At 39.2% G+C, this 22,152-nt stretch overlaps 1 protein-coding gene across 1 annotated transcript in view; it reads right to left on the reverse strand.

Moving 5' to 3' along the window:
- Positions 1 to 22,152, reverse strand: part of gsk3ab (glycogen synthase kinase 3 alpha b) — a 24,363-nt gene continuing 2,211 nt past the window's right edge. The window contains exons 3-11 of the mRNA XM_028581007.1: positions 14,740 to 14,927; positions 14,407 to 14,490; positions 13,095 to 13,205; positions 5,983 to 6,113; positions 5,481 to 5,685; positions 4,364 to 4,459; positions 3,606 to 3,792; positions 3,386 to 3,463; positions 1 to 2,767 (exon numbers count right to left, since the gene is read on the reverse strand). Of these exons, the coding sequence (XP_028436808.1) occupies positions 2,700 to 2,767; positions 3,386 to 3,463; positions 3,606 to 3,792; positions 4,364 to 4,459; positions 5,481 to 5,685; positions 5,983 to 6,113; positions 13,095 to 13,205; positions 14,407 to 14,490; positions 14,740 to 14,927 (1,148 nt within the window). The 3' untranslated portion in view covers positions 1 to 2,699. The remainder of the gene's footprint in view (positions 2,768 to 3,385; positions 3,464 to 3,605; positions 3,793 to 4,363; positions 4,460 to 5,480; positions 5,686 to 5,982; positions 6,114 to 13,094; positions 13,206 to 14,406; positions 14,491 to 14,739; positions 14,928 to 22,152) is intronic.

Consider the following 22,152-nt stretch of genomic DNA (forward strand, 5'->3'; position numbering starts at 1 on the left):
ACAGTTTCATCACTTTATTAATGAGTTTAATTATTTATACCAACAAACAAAAACTGTCTCTCTCCCTCCATCCCTCTCTCTGCTTGTTAATCATCTCCTTTTTCCAACCGTTCTGTTCCCAACAATGACATTTTACCCTCAGATGTGAGGGTGATAAAAGAGCAGGGTCACAGCAAATTAAAAACAAAGTGACAGATCAGAAGATGGAAAAAAAAAGCATTAAAATAGCACATTTAATCAGCTCTTCATTTAGGAAGTCAGGAGTACTGAGAATAATATCCACGCACGCACGCACACACCTCAAGAAACTCATGAAGTATCTGTGAAACATACACAGTACTAACAGGACCCATCACACTCGTACGACATACAGTAAGCGAAAATGGGAGACGGTCGGACACAGGAGATGATATAGGTCAATGGACAGATTCATTATTTCCCCTTTCCTCCAGACACACACACGCACGCACGCACGCACGCACACACACACACGGTGATCCGTGCTCTCTCCCAACACCACAGATCCAGAGGCTTGTAACATTCCCTTCACATTGAAGTTAAAATGAAAAACTGGAGTTCCACCTGTTGGCTACCATGTGCACCTGCATACACACAAGACTACTAATCGGAAAGCACACATACACACCAACGTCTGGATCTCAGTACAGTATCTTGGATGTGAAATCGTTTTACATGTGACATTGCTGGACTAAAATTTGGAATAAAAAAAAAACAAAACCTTAACCACTCAATTGTACCACCCCAGTGGAAAAAGATCCATCCCCCCCACCCAAAAAAACACAATAGAATAAATAAAACAGTTATGACAACATTTATGGGGGAAAAGGAAAAGTCGTGAAGAGAGAAATGGAGGGAGAGAGAATAAAAATGAAACATTTTGTTCTGTTTTTCCCCTTCTGAACCAGGGACTGAAATGAACTTGTATTTACAGACTGTGACTGAGGATAAACAGTCCGGCTGCTGCTGCACCGGTCTACTAAAGAAAAAAAATTACAAGAACAACAATATAATAACAATAATAACAAAATAAAATAAAAGGTACTTGATATTTACAGTTTAGCAGTGAAAAAAAGGAGCAAAGAGGGAAGCGGAAGGCAGAGGGAGGACAAAAAGGAACGGAAGGGTAGGCTCCAAAAGCTGTTGGGTTCCTGGGGTTTGAGCATCATTTCAGGTCTGATTATTATTGAGATTAGTGGAAGTAACATAGTGTGGTCAACTTGGGCTGAACATGCACATTTGCGTGGTTGGAAGAAAGAAAACTGCTTCATGCCGACAGTGGACTGTTAGGCTGAGTAAATCATTCACCATCAGTTCCTACTACCACCACAGGACAAGAAGAACATGATAGAGTGACGCAGGCGGTTTGGGAAGGGGAACGAATCTCTCGTACAAACCAAACTAAATTAATTCAGTCCTCCTCCTGCACAAAAAGTAACTATGTATACTAGCTGAAGTGACAATGACGAGCCAGGTGAGCAGTGAAAACGGCCAGTAGTCTCTCTGTACCTGAATCTTCAACATAATCAAGCCGATATGAAACTTAACACCGTAACGTGACATAATTAATGAGGTGACTTTTCACCCTACAGTGCTAGGCAACCATGTTGATGACATGCGAGACATCATTGAGGCTTCTGTATCAGATGCAACTGGAGCCCCATACCAACTGCTCCCTCTGTGTGAAGTTATGTTAACAGCTGGACAGTACATATAACTTGCCCCTTTGCTTCCTCTTTACTCCCTTTGGAGATGCGCATTACTCACTTAAGAATTAACATGAAACGCATGGTTTCCAGCTTAACCAATGCAAACATGAGCTTATACAGAAGAAACTGAAAATGTGCACTCTGCTCCCTCTCATTCACATAAAAAGGCAGTTGAGGAGCAAATATTCAAAAACACGCGTAAAGTAAAGACAGGCTGTGGTGCCCTCCTTTGTAATAAAATTTAAAACCACCTCTATCTAAAATGAGCCAAAATCAGCCAATATGTTCTGTCTGGTATCAAACTCGGAGATTAAAAAAAAATCTTTACATTTGTTCACCATTGGGCTAGGTGAACTGACAATACTTGAGAAGAGTTCAGTGGGTTGTACGATCAAACATGTACACTACAAGGGTGTCATTTTTGACCCCACTAAGGATGATTGTCAACATTAGTCAGGCCTTACACATGGCCCTCATTCTCCATAGCCAATCAGGACCCCATTCAATGGCACCACGGCCACACATAAAATGCGCTAATGCAAATAAAATGAACATAAAAAAGGGATAAAAGTCAACTGTAGATTATAATACAGAAAATCCACATAACATGTACAACTCCCCTCATCTCCCCAACATCCCAACCAACGTACATTTTCTTTATTCTAACAGGCCAGACGAGGGACACCATAGACTTTGAACTGCAGCTTATATTAAGCCCAAGCGTGGATACCTAAATAACCATAAAACAACCAAACACCTTCCTGAAGCTAGCAGCCACAGAAATTGCTTTCTACTGTAAATGGTTAAAATTCAGGGAAAATAGCTAAGCTGAGTGTTTATGTGGGTGTGTATAGTTATTTCTTTTCTATTTTAAGGGTTTGGAGCCAGGAGGAAGGTTGAGAGGGTGAAGAGCAGAGGATAGAAAAGGAAAATGGGGAAGACAAAAAGAAAGGATGACAGAGGGATGGATGCTCAGGTGCTGTTGTTGATGGATCCAGGTGCTGAGCTGGGCTGAGCGGTACTGTCTGACACACTGCCCTCTGCAGGGGGAGAGAGGGAGCACACTTGTCACCAACACAAAGCTAATTTCACAGAAATAATAGATAGTTCAGTGATGATACTTAACTGTCTATCAAGTGATAATAATGTCTGTCACGTAATATGCATAAAAGTCTGAAAAGTAGTCTTTTGACATTCAATGTCTGGGCAAACGCTACTTGTAGGATTAAGTTAAAATGGCTCAGGGTTAAAGTTCAGACTGTGGTTAAGGTTAGTTTTTGGTCAGGGTCATAAAGGCCAGAATGTACCATGTGGACAAAAGATATTTTGACTCCCACACTATTTTAATGACAAAAAGCCAAATAAAAAACAGCCAAAAAATACATGATTAAATAAATAATAATAATAATAATAATAATAAAACTCCTCAATACGGTCTGTCAATGAAATAGACAGCATTCAAAATAGTGTAATTTGACCAGAGTTAAAACCCACACAAGACAGATGTAAACAAGGCCCTGCAAACCTATTACATATGTTTTGGACATGTCCAAGACTACATCACTTCTGGCAGTCAATTAGATGCTCTGGATTAGTTTTGGCGGTTTGCAATTTGTTTATATCTTGTATAGACTAAAAATCTTGATCTAAATACATACCATGTGAGGCAGGCGATGTCTGTGCACGAGCGTGAGGAGGAATGAGTGTGGAGTTCAACTGGGGTTGGATAGACAGCTCTGAGGAATTAAAAAAGGCAAACAAATGTTAATTACATATAAAATACTTTTGGTGCAGTGACATGACAACCAAACATGAAAACTATGTGAAGGTCATCAGAGGTCAAACACAGAATAAAGTATGACAGAGAGGTAAACTGACCAACGGGACTGAAGTTGAAGAGGAGTGGCAGTTCTCGTCCGCTGGGCAGGCGGGTATTGGGCTGACGCAGCTCATCGAAGAAAGCGTGCGCACACGCTTCCAGGGGAGACAGCCTGGTTACCGGCGTGTATTCCAGCAGTCGAGAGCAGAGGGCAATGGCCTCTGGTGGGGTACGAGGCTTAAACACCTGATAGTGAGAGACATTTAGAAATGTGCGTTTATGTAAATCCAAGACTTAAGATGCTTTCAGACAGTGAGAGGCAGGAGAGGTAGGGTGGCGGCCGCTCTAGTGCACAGTTCTTTGCCGCTGAATTCAAAGTTAAGGATGGCTAATTTTTGTTGTGGCTCGCTGTGTGACCATGGCAACAACAGAAACTACAGCGAGGGAAAAGATACATGCGCTAAATTTACTGTATCCGAGTTCCCTGAATTATACACCTCTTCAAAACATAACAAAATCAACTTCAAAGTCTCATTATCCAGTCTGGGACAATAAGCAACGTAAATGATAATATAATATTTAGCACGTGCTGAACTGTGTCATAATGCTACTCATTTTCTCTATTTTAAAGCTTCAATTAAAAATACTGGGTGGCAGCATCAGTGTTTTTAAAAGTCTACTATTCCAGTTTCTTAACCCATAAAGAGGGGGGGGAAATCTGTTTCAGAGAGATAATATACAGTATAAATATATAGGAACTCTAAAACTTTACATAACTGGTAACCAGGATTAATATTCCCCAGCAGTGGGAACATACCTTTGTCCAAGGGTGTGCTTTGATTTGAGGGAATTTGAACTCTGTGTAGTTAGGGTTCATCTCCCGGATCTGCTCCCTTGTTGGTGTCCCCAGGACCTGTAAACAAGGATGAAGAGTTTCATTAATATTAACCATATGTCCTGCATGCCTGTATACAAAATGTGGAGGAGGAATTGTCAGTGGATCCTTTCTTACATTAAAAGGAGAAATCTGGCGCAAAATGAACCTAGGGGTTAATAACATATTTGTACCGAGTCGACCGTTCTCTGGGATATGTTCAAATGCTAATCGAATGTGAGCAGTTTTAGCGCAAACCGCTAATTAGCTTATAACGCTAGTCGGCTTATAACGCTAGTCGTCGGGGCACTGGTGAAGTAAAAAGAAATTGCTATTTCTATACCACCAAACAAGGCCCAAAATAGCACCACACTTCCACGGTAGCATCATGAGGGTCCCTACATGTAAACCGAAGCATTGAGAACTTTGTACTGCGAGCGTTCAGGCAGTTTATTAAAAAGATAGTTTATAAAGACTGTACCGTTCACGTATACAGGCAGGCGCCACCTTGGGAAAACAGTCACGACCAGCTGAATGACGAACGCCGTGCTTAAACTACGTTACTGGTTGCACGGCGTTCGTCGTTCGACTGGTCGGGAATAAAATAAACTGCCTGAACACAGTTCTCAATGCTTTGTTTTACATGTAGATGCCCTCATTATGCTACAGTGGAAGTGTGGTGCTATTTTGAGCCTTGTTAGTGGTATGTGCTAAAACTGGTCACATTTGATTAGCATGAAAACCAATCCCAGAGAACGGTTGACTCGGTACAAATATGCTATTAACCCCTAGGTTCATTTTGCGCCGGATTTCTCCTTTAAGTATACAGCTTGCATTTTCCTTCTGGATATACGGTTTTCCATTTAATGATACCTGCATTTAAATGTATTCAAATACTATTTTTAAATACAAGTACACACACTCATTGACTGGTGAGGTATCAATAAATGCTTCTTTTTCCATAGTTCTTACAAATGCACTTTCCACCATGTCTCCTTTTATCTAGCTGCTTGTGGAGTCAGTTGGTTTTCAGCCGCTGTTTGTTGTATCCATACTGTACCTTGATGATCTCTACTAGCTGGTCCACACCACTGTCCCCAGGGAAGATGGGCTGGCCCAGCAGCAGCTCAGCCAGCACACAGCCGGCCGACCAGATGTCAATGTTGGACGTGTAATCGGTGGCACCAAAGATGAGTTCTGGGGCACGATAGTACCGTGAGCAGATATAGGACACATTTGGCTCCCCCCGAACTAGCTGCTTTGCACTAGAAGATGGTAGAAGAGAGATGAAGGAGAAAAAGACGAGAAAGAGAGAAAGTTCTATGAGGGGAACGCCCGTCAACATGAACCTTTCATTTTTCAGAGGTTCTTTGTTTTCACAAAAATCACAGCATGTTGGCAAAGAAAACAGACATATGACAGATCAACACAGTAAAATCAAGACTGAGAAAGAGATGGCTACGCAAACAGACAGCCAACTAAACATGCACACTGAGACAGACCGTCACAACAATGGAAAGAATGATAAAGATAGACAGACACGTCCAGAGTCTGGAACTAACCTTCCAAAGTCACAGAGTTTGAGGATGGCCGTCTCTGGGTCCACCAGGAGGTTCTGGGGCTTGATGTCTCTGTGACACACACCCTGGGAATGGATATAAGCCAGACTGCGGAACAGCTGGTACATGTACACCTAAGGGGGGGACAGAGAGAGAATGCCCGACAGTGTTTAACAACTTTGACAGAATCATACAGATATTCCAGGGAAGAAAAGAAAAAAAAACATTTGAGGACACCCAAGATCACTATTGTAATGTCTTGTCCCCGGTCTCATGTTTAGTCAGGTGATTCACGACACACAGAAGTGCCCGGGCTCCAGTGCTCAATCAGGGTTTCCGCAGGGTTCACCGGTTACATTCAAGCCTTTTCAAAACCTTTTTAATACAACAAAGATTTTTGAATACCTCTTTTATGATCATACGGACCAAAGTATAAAAGTATGACAAAAACTAGTAGTACTTGCCAGCAGTGTATAACAATTCCGAATAAAAATTATTAATTAAATTAATGGAATCTGGACCTTGATAAGCAGCAGAAAACGGATCAATGGCCTAACCAATTAAAAGAATATATATTATTATTCTATTAAGGTCATTAACATTTTTGCTAAAATCAATACTTGCTCAATATAAGAGGAGCTTCCGATCTACTGTACTCCATGAAAAGGATTGAACAGCCTCCTGCGAGCAGAAACCACTGTCGCAACAATCCCACGTTCCATTTATAGATGTATAACATACATCTATACAAAAACATATTTACAAAAACTGATTTTCCCTGATAATTCCGACACCACATGAATGCAGCACAAATGCCCCATTTAGAAATTTTAAAGAAAGTGAAAAACAGTTTGTGTATCTGCTCTAAAAATGAATGGGTTCTACCTTGTCCCATCATGAAAATCAAGCCAGCAGTTTTTAGTAATCCTGGTGACAAACAAACAAACCAAGCTGAAAACATGACCTCCTTGGTAATCACTCTTCTGTGTAACTAATCAAATTTGGTAGACACATGTACTGTGATCAGTCGCAAGGTAACACTTTTAAGGGATCACAGGCCAAAAAGTTTGAGAACCAGTGAACTTATATTTCCATCATGTGCCAGTCACTTCAATGTGTGCCCCGATTGTGTTTTTAGGTGTAGGTGCATGTTGAAAGTAGCAGCTGTGTGGTGTCTGATGCAGCCTGCAGTGGTGTGTTTCTACAACAAAATAACGTAGGAGTGAAAAATTATCCCAGAAGATGTGCAACTGTCCTCATCAAACCCCTATTTGACATTTGTCTACACTAGTGTTAATTTCGTCAGACGAGACTAAATATGTTCTTCGACCTTTTTTTTTTTTTTTTTTTTTTTTTACATAACTAATATGAGATGATGACGAGACTGCACCAATGTCCAATAACGCTGACTAAGACTAAATTAACATGCATTATTGTTGACAAAAAAAGACGAGACTAAAATGTTTTGCATAAAATAAAATAAATATCTCTTCATTTTTGTCTACAATCATCTTTTCATCATGAGACAGAATATTCTGTATATATATAATATTCCGTGTCTTAACAACAGTTATCTACCGGACCGAATAGCAAAGCGTATTTCGGTGCCTCATTTCGGTGCCACTTAAATGAATGCGCTTCTCTCTGATGCTTCGAAACGGACGTTAGAGGTAACTGAAACATCGCCGCATGTCACTATAACACTTCACTTGACAGCAGGTAATGTTAGCCTACCGTTAGCTAGCAGCTGGAGTAAACACGGTTAAAATGCTGACAGCTAAACAGTGTAGAAGTTTGTCTGCATTTCACTGTAGAGGATTCCAACACTGAGACGTACGACAGTCTGTCTGTAGCTGCAATTGTCCGTTGCATTCACTTGAAACTCGCCTCGCCAGCCTTGTGCTGAATTCAAAGTTATTGTAAAATACCCCTTTCCCGTCCAATGGTTGTTTTTGTCGTTTAACAGGAATATACTGGTGAAATAAGGAAGAGGCTCGATATTTGGTCACATTTTACGTACAATGATATTGAGAAAAAAAATCTGAATAGGTCATAGCTATTTGACTGAAATGTTTATCAGAATTAAATCTCAGAAATAATTTATTTAAAAAAAAAAAAAAAAAAAAAAGACTAAAATGTTTTGACTAAAACTTGACTAAGATAACTTGAGTTCTATTTTGACTAAAACTAGACTAAAATGACGAGACTTTTAGTCTTGACTTGGTTGAGACAAACAAAAACTTGACTAACAAAAAAAAAAAAAAAAAGATATGTAAATGACTAAATATGACTAACAAGGACATTTGGCACAAGACTAAAAAAAAAAAGGTGACAAAATTGACACTAGTCTACACATCTGATTCTTAGGTCAGTGATGTCATTCTGGAATAAAAATTACTCACACAGTTAAGTCTGCACCCATTTAACGTGTCTGTGAATGCAGATGGTAAGCATATTAATATGACAAATCACTATCATGATCACCATTATTACCCACATGATGCATTGATAGCAGGCCGGCCACAGATTACAAAATGATTACAGACAAGATGACTGAAGGGATGAGAGGAGATGTTCAAAAAGTTGGCAGAGAGAGAGAAGAGGAAGAGAGGGGTGAGGAAGAGGGAAACAATGAGAGACGAGGCATAAACATGGACACCCAGGGGACAGGGATGTAGAAGTGTGTCGCTGGAGGACGGACGGATGACGAGAGGAGAGAAAGCGGGAGAGAGAGATAGAGATCAGTATTCATCTGAAAGCCACAGGGGAGCAGCAGGCTGAGGAAGGGAAATGGGCCATGAGACAGCTATAATGTTCTCTCTGCTGCTACAGACACCGCAAACACACAAACTCTCTCTAAAATGAGCACCCTTTTAGACAGGGAACAAAGTGTATTACAAACAGATTCATTCCCATGGGGCCATCTTTCCCTTTCTGCTTTTATAATCCTTAAACAGTGAGGTGTCTGTGAAAAACAAACAGGAAAATACCTTGGCTGTTTGACATCCACCGGCAATAACTGAACTAAATTTTATTTTCAGTTTCCACTGCACGGTGTTAAAAAATTGCTCAATAACTGATGAAACAAAATTCAAAAGACTAGGATGAAATATATAAATGTTATCCCAAAGAGAGATAATGACCAAGCATGGAAACCTGCCACTAATGAATGCAAAAAGCACAAAAGTCCAAATTAAACCCATTAGTCTTAATTGAAAATATCAGTGATTCCATGTCAGTAGTGCATATTGTGTATTAAATATTTACAGTAGTATACTTTAAACCTCGAAAGCACAAAGAGCACAGAACTCTGCTAAAGATTATCCAAATTGTAAAGCAGCTGTCTTTCAAACAGATCCTATTATATTCCTATTAAGCTATCCATACATTTCCTGTTGATTATCCAGGTCCAGATTGCAATCATTTAAGTAATTAATAATTTCTAGGGCTGGATCTGAATATTTGTTCGACGGGTAGGTATCTGATTTTCAATTTTGGGATTCGAATCACGCAGGCTGAAATTTAGTGTGGCGTTTTGTCGGTATTAAGCTGCTAGCTGCTGGCTAATTTATGCACAGTTATGTCGTCCATCTCAGCCAAGAGTAGAGAAATGTTGAGTTACAAGCAAGCAGTCTGATGTGTGAAGACATCTGTATGGTTATACTGTAATGAGCCTGTTGTAGTTTTCAGGCGATTTGATAAAAGTAAAGATAGTACGACCGTTCATAACGCTAATGCTCTAGTAAGTTCATAACGCTAATGCTCTAGTGTGGCAAAAATTAAGGTCTTTCCATTTATTTCAAAGTTAAGACCTTTTCAACTTTTGAAGAAAAGCAACCTGACGTCACCCTGCAGTGGACAATCATGTAACCGGAGATCAGGCTCGTCAGTCTATAACGTTACTGTTAACACATTTTATTTGTACTGGACCATGAAATACAATGGACAAAAACAAGTGGATAAGACAAAATAGTGTGCTGACATTGCTCAGAGTAATTGGTATGTTTCTGCCAACACATCAAACTTGCTAACTCGCTTGAAACAACCACCACACGAACGTGAATATCACGGCTACAAGAAAAAAAGAAAAAAAACAAGCGTAGTGCAAACGCAGCTCCCCTTAGCATTTAAACATACTTTTGCTGGTAATTCCGTGGCCTGTTGCACAAAAGTAGAATGAAGAAATCCAGGATAACTGAAAAAGCGCAGCTTGACTTAATGTGATCCGCTCATAGTGGCTTAATTGGTTGCACGTTTGCCGAGCCAGGATAAGAAGGTGAAGCTTTTCAAGCCAGGTGTACATAGTTGGGATAAGCGCACGTTCAAGGCTTTCTTAAATAGACCACGGTATCGATCACAGATTTACTGATGCTAAAATGGAGAATACGCATTGTGTATTCTTTACACAAAGTGAGCAGCAGCTTATATTTGTAAAAAAGAAACAGGGCTGCTGTAATAAAACTGCGAGAGAAAGCGAGGCAGACGATCACGGACCGACTGAATGCGTAAGTAGCCTAAAAATACACATTTACATATCACTGCTCTTAACTGAAACTGTTACCATTCAAGAAGTTAAGCTAATTATTTGCACAAATGAGCAGTTGTACTCTTTGCCTTAAAAGTGACCAGAAGACTAATGTTAAATGTTGGGTACCGAACCCGGTACCGACCGAATCACGTCTGTACTACCGAGTATTGGTTCACGTAAAGTCAAACGGTGCCAAATTTCGGTACCTGAGAGTGATCTGTCCTCTCTGCATGTTGACAGAGAGCAGAGGTCCGACACAGAGCGTGCGGACGAAGTCAGAGTGAGTCACGGCAATGCCGATAAAGTGGTTTCAAGTGTGGTTACAGTTTTTCAAAACTTCACGGAGACACCTTTCACCGTGATAAGATATTAATGGTGAGCCGAAAGCGGTCGCAGTGCTGTTGACATTACACTTCCTCTGACACGAGCAGGCACAACGGTGGCTTCTGTGCCCTGGGGACTGACTGACAGGCTGAGGTTGTAAGGCAAGGCAACTTTATTTCTACAGCACCTTTCAGCAACTCAAAATGCTTTACATGAAACATTAAAGAGCAATTAAAAACGGTGATGATGAAAATAAAACAGGCTAAAATAGAATAATATACAAATACAAGAATAAAAGTAGAATAATTATTCAATTTAGTTGGTTGTAGCGACGGGTTTGGGAGGAGAGAGGGGTTTTATTTTTGTTTGTGTTTAATTTCTGTCAGTGTAAAATATTCTAAATAAATAACAATGTTCTAGGTAAATAGGTTTTGAATTATTTTTACAACTGAAATATTTGTACCGAAAAAAGTACCGTTGGGTACCAGAACCGAATTCCAGGTATCGGTAGTGGTATTGGTTCAGATGCGAAAGGTACCCAACCCTAAATGTGATGCAGGAAATGTACCATTTAGATCAGTTACAACCACTAATCTACAATGCTGTGAAGCGTACATATCCCTCTCTCTCTCTCACACACTCTGTCTCTCGTATGGGCTAAAATATAAATTACCTAAGGAATACATTTACTTCCACTGCTCGCTTTTCAGGAAAAAGTGTACAACAGTTTTTTTGTGGAAATAATTAGCCTAACTCCTTAAATGGTTTCATTTAAGAGCAGTACTTCGTAAATGTATATTTTTAGATATCATTCAGTCGGTCCGCTTCTGCCACGTTTTTTCTCACTTTTGTTTTTGAGGCAGTTTCCTTCTTTATTTATTGTATGCTTTGCTTTCCTAGTAGGCCTATATGGACAGAGAAAAGAAAGACTCTGAAGAAATTAGACTGAAGAAATGGGACTAACATCTAGAAACTATAAAGATAATTAAGTGATAGATTTAATGCCCACTTTAAACATGACTGTAAGCAATGTATTCATCAGTTATTTCCCCCCAGCAAAATATAAGGTCAAAAACCATTGAAGTGTCCTCTCCCTGTTGTTTCATGAATGTACAGTAGCCTCAAGTATATGTTACTGGTCCAGTGAACTAAGACTATAATAAGGGAGGATTGTACAATTATAAAAACCTATAACAATTGTTCAATCCTCCCAAATTATAGTCCCAGTTCACTGGTGAGAACACAAATTGTGTGCTAAGAATGCCAAATACAATGCACATGGAAGAGGAACACACACGGTCCTTTGTTAAAGAATACTAAAATAAATAAATCAACTAAAATAGTTAAAAGGTGTATTTGTCCCTGACCAGTCTGCCATTGTTGGAACCACTAACACGTGTATAGCACTTTATATATTATCCTTCATCACTGACTTCATTTAAAAACACATTTGCAACTGTCTGAGCCTTTTCTAATTATCTCAACAACTGCCGTAATACAGTATATTGATCAAACTTCTAACAATTTGAACAGCAGTTTTCATACAGCAATATAACAGTAACAATGACCGTCACATGAATACTTACAAAAGAATAATGGTCACAACTTTATATAACAGTGCTTTACTGAACAGCAATATGCACCGGTTGTATTTTAATGCAGGCTGATAATGATAATAATAATAATAATAATAATAATAATAATAATAATAATAATAATAATAATAATAATGTAAAACCATTGCCGAGTGAACAGAAAAGGCTGCAGGATTAATAAATCCTGGCTGTTAGCCTGTCAGGAGCAGGCTAGCTACACAGAATAAATCTCCATGGTAACTTAAGTGCCTCTGCTTTTGTGCAACCAAGTCAAGGCTAAATTAATCCAGGGTAATTGGAATATCCCAGTTTAATCCCTTATCCTGGTTTTGTGCAACAGGCCCCAGATCGGGCTAAAGCTATAACAAACGCCATTGGTGTTTTTATAGCATCGGCTCTATGACCACATTCAGTTGTTGAAAACACAGGTTTTAAACACATTACAGCCAGAAAGTCATACCCCCCTATATTCATTACAATTAATTTAAGTTTGTTTAAAAAAAAATGTAAACTGATTGTTATTTACAAAAGTTCATAATAAACAACAAGCTAATTTTTTTGCTTTTACTTGTTGGGAGTTTTGCTGCCTATAGTGGCGTGGTCAAAGCAGTTAGGGGGAACTGCCCAGCTGCAAAACCATCTGTGTGTGTGTGTGTGTATATACATACCTTAACATAGATGATGGGGATGGTGGTCTTGGCCTTGTTGAAATGCCGAGCCACCCTGTACACTGTCTCAGGGACAAAGTCCAGCACCAGATTCAAATACACCTCATCTTTCTGGAAAGGAGGAAAAAAGGAAAAAGGGCTGTATAATTAAGAGGTGCAATGTAAAAGTGATGTTATGATTATAAAACAAACCAATCTCATAAAATACGTTGGGTTGTACATGGAGGGCGTACATAAACAAAAAATAATTGTAATTGTATGCAGTGATTAGCTATATGATTGAAGATTGCTTTTAGAAAGACAATATGAAAACATTTATTTTATGCTTTGTAGTTATTATCTTAAATGAATATTTAGTGCAAACAATGATTAAAATAAACAATTGCTGTTGATGCTGCTCATTTACACAACCTTTACATGATATACGTAATAAAACACATCCATCATTATGAGTGTGAACACAGCAAGCCTGCCATAGTAAATATAGTACAATGCAGTGCAGGGTTTTGCGGTTGTTACGGGGGGTGGGGAGGGGGAATTTAATGTTATTTTACTAAAAACTATACATATTCACACAAAATACATTTTGCTGTGTGGCCCCATCCACAGCAGTACATTCCTTAGCTTCCGTGTCGGGACTCCTGCCCACTTCTCCAAACTTGCGGCGTGCCATCCACTGTAGGTTATACACCGACTATGGATAAGTACCTCATACTACCCCACTTCAAAAGATCCAAACTATCCCTTTAACAAGTGTGCGTGCTGTGAGTGTGTAAAACGACAACCGTTGTGGACAAAGCCTGTACCACTTTTCATCATAGTACTTTTCCATTTTCATTTGGCTACAGGGCTGTGATGGTAGGGAAAACCCCTTCAGTGTAAATCATGTCTGACTCAAATACAGGGTAGGATATTAAAGCTTATTGAACCCTACATAAAACTGAATTCATAAATCTTTGAAATAGGATACATGAATTTCTACTTTCTACAGTGGCTGAGTTAAAAAACAATAACAAAATGCACTATGCGCCATTGCACATGGCTTACATATAAAGTATCAGACACAGATACATTGTTGGCAAAACCACAATGGTAATCAGAGCAATTTGGCAAAAGTACTTGATGATCCCTTCGAACGTTACGTTAAAACTGTAAATTGAATGTACAATAAAGGCCAGGATCACCTTGTCTAAAACATGTCTATGAATCATCAATGATGCATGCACCATTACATTGCTGGGTGTGGAGGAAGAGTGCTTCATCTAGAAACTTGATTCATACAGCATAAAACATCAAGTCAGTGCATACACACCTTTTCTCCACTGGAGTAGAAGAAGTAACGTAGCCTCACAATGTTGCAGTGGTCCAATTTCCTCATAATTTGCAGCTCCCTATTCTGCATGAAGAAGAAAAAAAATAAAAAATAAATAAAATTGTGACTTGTGCAAAAAAATGACCGACATAGCAAACTGGCACAGGTCTGTAATCCAGGAAAATTACTGAAGAACGTCATATGATAATCCACAGAGTAAAAGAGCAATAAACAAAGTAATTTGCGTCTACCAAAAGCCAACACAACCTTCTTTGTAGATGCAAAGTTTATAGCTTTCTGTAATTATATGACCGTAAGCTCTTCTAAACATACCTTAAACCTCTTGTCTTGGAGAACTTTCTTAATTGCCACCATCTCCTGGCTGTCGATGAGCCGAGCCTGGTAGACCACTCCAAAGGAGCCATTTCCTATAACCTTTATGTCTGTATAGGACACTTCCTGTGGGCGATCGGGGCCCTGGCCAGGTGTGGCTACCACCGTTGTCACCTTGCCACTGTCTCCTGTGGATAAGAGCACAAATACACCTTGTTAGAAAGATCCTGAAAGTTTGAAAAATTTAAACATACAAACATTCTGTTGTGAAAAGGCACTGCATTTTTTCATAGATAAAGTGATGTTTAGACATGTGATAAACATTGTGACATGATCCTCTCCAGTTTAGCCTTTCCATATGTCATGTGTCCCTGAGATATGGAAGCTAAACATTAACAAGCCTTCCTCCTTTTCTAAATGGCTGTGACCTATGTGGTGGCTCCCCTCCAGACACACTCCAATGGCTGGTAATGAGTTGGTTCCCTCGGTGAAACTAGCCCAAACCACCTCAAACATAAGTTATACCCATTCATATGTGACTGTCAAAGATGAATCCCTTGTCGTCACAATTAGAGCAGTCAGTCTTCCTCTATAATACCATTTGTTATTTATTATTTGTTACAATTTCATTTGTTATTGTTTTTAATATTCAAATAATATTCAAATAGTTAATGCTCAAATGCAGCCTGTTATAAATATGTACTACACTACTCAAGCTTATGCATTGTCAATGGCACTATAAGCATGTGGTTGTTGTTACACGTTCTGTCCGCTAGAGGAACTTCCAACATTGGCCTGGCCTTGAAGGGGACCTACGTCATGGCGCATTGCATTTCGTCGCTCTCTGTTTACATTATTTTCTACCATTATTGTTCATCAGACATGACATGAGAAGAGTGAGATTAGCTAACGTCTGCCAACCGATTTATATTCGACTTTCAGAATTCTTTCAATAGACCTAATCACAATTACGGAGACTCAAGACTACACCAGTATTCCAAACATGCTACAATTCAAACAAAATATTACTCATGTAATTCCAAAGTACAATAACTTCTTGGAAATCCAATGGCCTGCAAGTGGGCCTGGCTGACTTTTTGTCTTTCAGAGGCTATAGCAGGCTTAAATTTGGAGCTGGAGTGAGAACATGAGTGTCATATTAAGTAAACAATCTTAGGAATCCAATGGTACCATTAAACCATGTCATGCTAACATCTCTAAAAGGGGGTTCCTTGACCTCTCACCTCAAGATATCTGAATAAAAATGGATTATATGGGTACCCATGATATCCCATTTTCAGACATGCCCACTTTATGCTAACCACATGCAGTTTGGGCAATAATTTGCACCTATTCTTTGAAAATGTCCACTTATTGGGATCTTGGGATTGCATAAATTTTGCATGACTAGAAAGCTCAGACTCTTGTTGATTCAATGAGCTCAGTTGTATTCATGTGTGATTATGTTAGTCTACATAGTAGCCATTTTAAATTTAGTGAAACCATTTTCTGAACCTTTTGAAAAAGTGTATAAAATGACCGGTTGAGACTTCGAGGATAAGCACAGCCTCATGAAACTTTACAGCCTCATGAAACTTTACAACCTCAAACTAGAGACCAAGAGAATTCAAAATATGCATTGCTTTCTTAGGTATATTGACAATAAGAGGGTTTCTCAGCAGTTTCTAGAACATAAGTCCTGCCATAAAATCCACCAAAAATGCAATTCTTGCAGAAATCCCCAAATCTCAGCAAGGATTTTGTATTGTGTTCCTCAAGGTCTTGGCGTTTTAACGTGGCATTTGACAATTTTTTTTAAAATATGTTTTTTTGAGCACTAAAACCTGAGTAACAAATGATATCTCCCCCTAAACATCCCTTGTCCCCAACCCCTCTGGAAAAAGGGGGTGGAATGTTAAGGGGCTAACCAATACAATTTGTTTCAGTTTTGCTCACAGCCAAATTCTTTGCTTTGCTGGCAATAATTCTCCACCTATGGCAAATTTTGATTACATCTTTTTTCAATACATTTTAATTTTTGGACTTTACAACACTGGAGTTATTGGAAATGTTTGGATCACACAAGTCGAACACAATCCTATGCAGCCACCACTGGAATCAAATTCTACAAATAGTATAACACCACTAATATTAGTGTAGCCTAATTTATTTATTTTTTAACTGAATTAATAAACATGCAAAAAAATAAAAAGCTGTGCAGCATTCAAATGTTGATTTGGAATTGGAATGTCAACATTATGAATGAAACTTCTACTATTTGGTACAGCCCGACCAGTAACAAATTCCAAACAGGAGTGCCTGGACCAGGTCCCTGCAACCCACGTTGAACCCAGTTCAGGACAAGAGTCTCAAAGCCAGGTTGGGTGATGTGTGTTGACCCATTCAGATAACAGATTTAACCTGTGTCTGTGTGTCTTTCTGAATTGGTTACATTCTCAATCACAGGTCCAGCTCAGCACCTCTGCAATCTCAATTACCTCAACGTCCCCATTCCAATAATATACATATACCCCAGGGATAAATTGATGTAATCCGTGTGTAAAAGCCAGTTAAGCACGTAGTTGTATTTAGTACATGTTTTATGGCATTACCTCAGTCAAGGAAATCATGTACAGTACAGGCCAAAAGTTTGGACACACCTTCTCATTCAATGAGTTTCCTTTTTATTTTCATGACTATTTACATTGTAGATTCTCACTGAAGGCATCAAAACTATGACTGAACACATATGGAATTATGTACTTAACAAAAAAGTGTGAAATAACTGAAAACATGTCTTATATTTTAGGTTCTTCAAAGTAGTCACCCTTTGCTTTTTTATTAATAAGGGAACAAATTCCACTAATTAACCCTGACAAAGCACACCTGTGAAGTGAAAACCATTTCAGGTGACTACCTCATGAAGCTCATTGAGAGAACACCAAGGGTTTGCAGAATTATCAAAAAAAGCAAAGGGTGGCTACTTTGAGGAATCTAAAATATAAGACATGTTTTCAGTTATTTCACACTTTTTTGTTAAGTACATAATTCCATATGTGTTCATTCATAGTTTTGATGCCTTCAGTGAGAATCTACAATGGAAATAGTCATGAAAATAAAGAAACACGTTGAATGAGAAGGTGTGTCCAAACTTTTGGCCTGTACTGTACATAATACATAATGATGGGTGAAAAACCAACACTAAGTGTCTTAGTAAGGTGTAGGGCCACCACAAGCTGCCAAAACATCTTCAATGCGCTTTAGCGTAGATTCCACGAGTCTCTGGAACTCTACTGGAGGGATGAACACCATTCTTCCAAAAGAAATTCCCTCATGGCGTTTAGATGACCGTGGCAGAGAGCTCAGTCTAACACCTTGGTCTAAATTCTCCCCTTATATTCCTCAAACGATTCAGTAACCACTCGTGCCCTATGGATGGGGACATTGTCATCCTGGAAGAGACCTCTCCTATGAGGATATAAAAGTATCATCATAGGATATAGGTGATCAAGGTTAACTGAGCCTGCTCTACATTTTTATATATGCCACAGAGCATGACAGTATGCTAATTGCTTAATTATATAATGCAGTACACCTAAATGGAAGCATCTAAATTCTATATATTTTTTCCACTCATTTATTCAGGTTTTTCCATTAATTTGTCACCTGTCTGAATATTCTCATTTAGGACAGAATGTTTGACCTTGTGGAAATCAGGAAAAGGGAGATGTTCAAGATGTAACCGTAACTGACAGCTCTAGTTAGGGTCAAGTTAAGTAGCTGCTCAGTGTTTTACGCCCGTGCCTGTGTTGGGTCAAAAATTATTTGACAAATCGCCACCAGAAGCAATCACACTGCGAGGGGAAGAACAGCAGAGAAGAGGGCCATTGCCAAAAGGCTTGTCAGAGCCTGTAATAAAAAAATTGCATGGACAGAAGCACACCCAGAAGTGCTTCCATTTCCTGGGCTTGCTCACTTCGCCTGTCTGAACAGGACCCCTCTTGATCTCTAGTAGGTCTCCAACTCTCAAAATGATGTCAGAAAATTAAGCATTTTGATCTCTCCCATAAATTTAAAAAAAGGACCGTAATTTGGCTTTATCAACTGCTTTTTCTGTCTATATGAAAAACATTGATGACAAAATTATTCTCCAATTGATTCCCGATGACAAAAGACAACTGTATACTTTGCTATTTTTTTTTTTTCAATTTTCTAGCCAAACGTTTTTCAAGGTTATCAGCAGGCCTTAACAGCAGCCGATAGCACAGCCACATGATTTGCCTAGATCTGATCTCTATGCCGAGCGTGTGGTTCCTGCACATTCCTGTTTTCCAGATCCACAATACAACATTCTTCTGTATTTCCTTTTAGCATCTTTCACACTCTTTTTAAACAAGTTAAGTCAGAGTGAAGCACATTAAATATGGAGCAGCTGTGGCATGATAGTCGCTTGAATAATGAATGCAAAGATGAGCACTCTGCCCAGCTGTCAGTGAATAGCTTTGGTTTCTGATACGTCAACACAAGCTTGATGAGTAAGAGAAAAGGGATGAGCAGAGTGACTCTCATCACACCCACACTAAAAGGCAATTAGTTTGGAGCTTGTTTGTACGTGTAAACTCAAGCACACTTTTAAATTGATAAAATGATCAGCATTTGAATGACAAATTATGAGTATTTTATCATTTATGGCCTATAGAAATTATAACCGCACCTTGCTTAGTGATGGATTTACACTGGGCATGGCTTGGATAAATCACTCCAAAGCTATTGGTGCCTTTTAATCCATTTGTGTACACATTTCCCATCCTCCACACTGGAAGATGCTTCAATTTACCAGACCTCAAGCAGGGACACCTACTATACCAATAACTATCACTGGTCCTTAAATTTGCTGACCAGAAAACTATACCACACAGCTATTGTTGTTTATGTTCTTCTTTGCTTTTTTCTGATCCAACATTTTTGCATCCCCTAAATTTAAAGTCTTTATACCTCAGGCCTCAACTGGATTAGCACTTTGACTGTGCACCAGGCTACTGAACAAATGCTAATCCAATCACATACAAATACTCTCTTTTTGGTAGTTAAATTTAAATGTCTTTATACCATAACTACATGGTAGTTACTGTCATGGATTGGGATCATTTTTATGTAAGGTAACATGAGGCCAGAGAATGTAACTGCAAACGCTCAAGTCTTCCACGGTGTCTTGGTTCCTGGCGGGGGAACGCGATCACTCCCCCTCCACCCCGCCGAGGGCACGCGAACCGGTTACCGAATCTATTAAAATCGATCACTACCATTTAGTTGTTCCTGCTTAGGGCTGCACCGATCCGATATTAGGATCGGATATCGCCCCGATATTGACAAAATAGCTGGGCCGATGCAGTTTTTTTTCCCTCTCAGTCACAGCACCGGGACCACTGTTAACTGCGTACCCTTCTCACTCATGGTAGTAACTTTATAACACAACAATTAACCCACAACTAACTCTCTTAAAAGGATAAAACACCATAGCATATAACAATTTGTGACTTAAACAGTTTCTAACACTAATCATTTTACATTTACAAATGTACACTGCCCAACGGTATGCTGGGTAACATTATAGCTGCTAGCCTAGCTAGCCAGGTAGCATAACCGTCTGTTAAGCTGGGAGAGGCTCCGGTCGCTACTGCACATTCAAGAACCGAGAAGAAAGTTAGCTAGAGGATGAAGAAAGACCGGAGATACACCAGAACAACGTGTGCTCAAGAGAGGAGCCGTCTGTTGTTCCCAAGTTTTCTGTTTCTAAAAAAATCAGACATAATTTAGCCACTGTTGTTGCCCGTCGCTCTAAGGTTACTCGGCCGTGCTAATGTTACCATGCTAAAGTGAAAGACATGTCACTTCAAGCATGCAGCGGAGCAACATTATGAACGCAATCCACCTCCGGTCCCGCTACAGACCGTTGCGAGAGATGGGTTCAGAGCAATGACACTGGATTTAAGATGTCTCGCCTCGCTGAAATACGTCCACCATTCTACTAACATTATTCAAACAGCGAAGGAGGCTGACAGCGGAGCTACGTTCACTCGCCCACTACAACCACACTACAACAACCTAACTTACCTGTGGCCAAGGTTGTGTTTATACAACTAGCTTACAACTATTTTGTTTTGAATGGGAAACAATGTTAAACTTGTTTGTATGTGTATTCATTCGATTTGAGTTTTACTACTTTGCAGTTTGCACAACTGAAATTGTTTAGCTTTTGTAACCGTTTCATGGATTCTCCTTCATATAAAGTTATTGTATAATGTCGTGGAACCAAACCCTTTAGTAATCAAAGCTTTTATTAAACATGATGACATTAACATGTTTTTGTGATATTCTATGAACTCCTGACAGTAGAATAAACCATTATAAACCTATATAAAAAGGTGGCCCATTATTGTTAGTTATTTAAATTTATTTTTTGATTACATTATATTTTCGATTTGAATGCACAATTGTTTTTTAAATAACAAATAAGAATTCAATACATTACATCTATGTTATTTTGTCTTAGTTAGGAAAGTAATGTTTAGTTAGGAAGGTCTGTTGGCTTTAGTCTCTTCCACATGGTGGAAAGAAGGTATAAGGTGGAAGGTATACAGTTTATTATTAATTAAACAACGGTATCGGAATGGTATCGGGTATCGACAGATACACAAAGCCCGGGCATTGGTATCGGGACTGAAAAAGTCGGATCGGTGCATCCCTATTCCTGTTAACATATTTTTCTCTTTCTGTGTCAGAAAACTGAAGAAGTATAAAGTAGTGGTTCAATAGTGACTTGTTAATGCTACCGGTAATCAAGTACAGATATTGCTTCACTGCTGCACTTAAGTCACTGATCAAATCCCTGTTACATGCTGCCAAGTTGTCTGACAAAAGTAAATAGAGGTTAATAGTGACATCTGTCTTGTGTGATTGGCAGTATTGGCAAAATCACAGAGAGTAGAGTAGCAGAAAGCAACCTTCTTAACATTGCTGCTACACAGCATCTGACCATGTCTGAGCAGGCAGACATCACCCTTCCTCAAGCTCAGTTTTCCCCATGCACATTAAGACAGTGGTCAGGGTCCGGGCAGCTTTGACACAAGAACAATGCTTTCACAAAATGCAACAGACCCTGGTGACCACGACTGAGATATTCGGAAAACTGAACAAGGGAACAGTCGGATGTGAATGAGCCAAATCACCTGATGAAGATCTGCCGATTGGCTGCATGTACTAAGTTTAGCAAAGACTTACTACACAGCAGCTTGAGTCACCTTTGATGTTTGACTTTGATTCATTTCATTCATCTTTGTTAGCAAATTCACCTGTCCTAATAACACATTATTTTCTGTCAGGCCCCAAATAGCAGTTTTATTCCTGTTTTGA

The sequence above is a fragment of the Perca flavescens genome, chromosome 6 (assembly GCF_004354835.1).
Source record: "Perca flavescens isolate YP-PL-M2 chromosome 6, PFLA_1.0, whole genome shotgun sequence".
NCBI classification, from domain to species: Eukaryota; Metazoa; Chordata; class Actinopteri; order Perciformes; family Percidae; genus Perca; species Perca flavescens.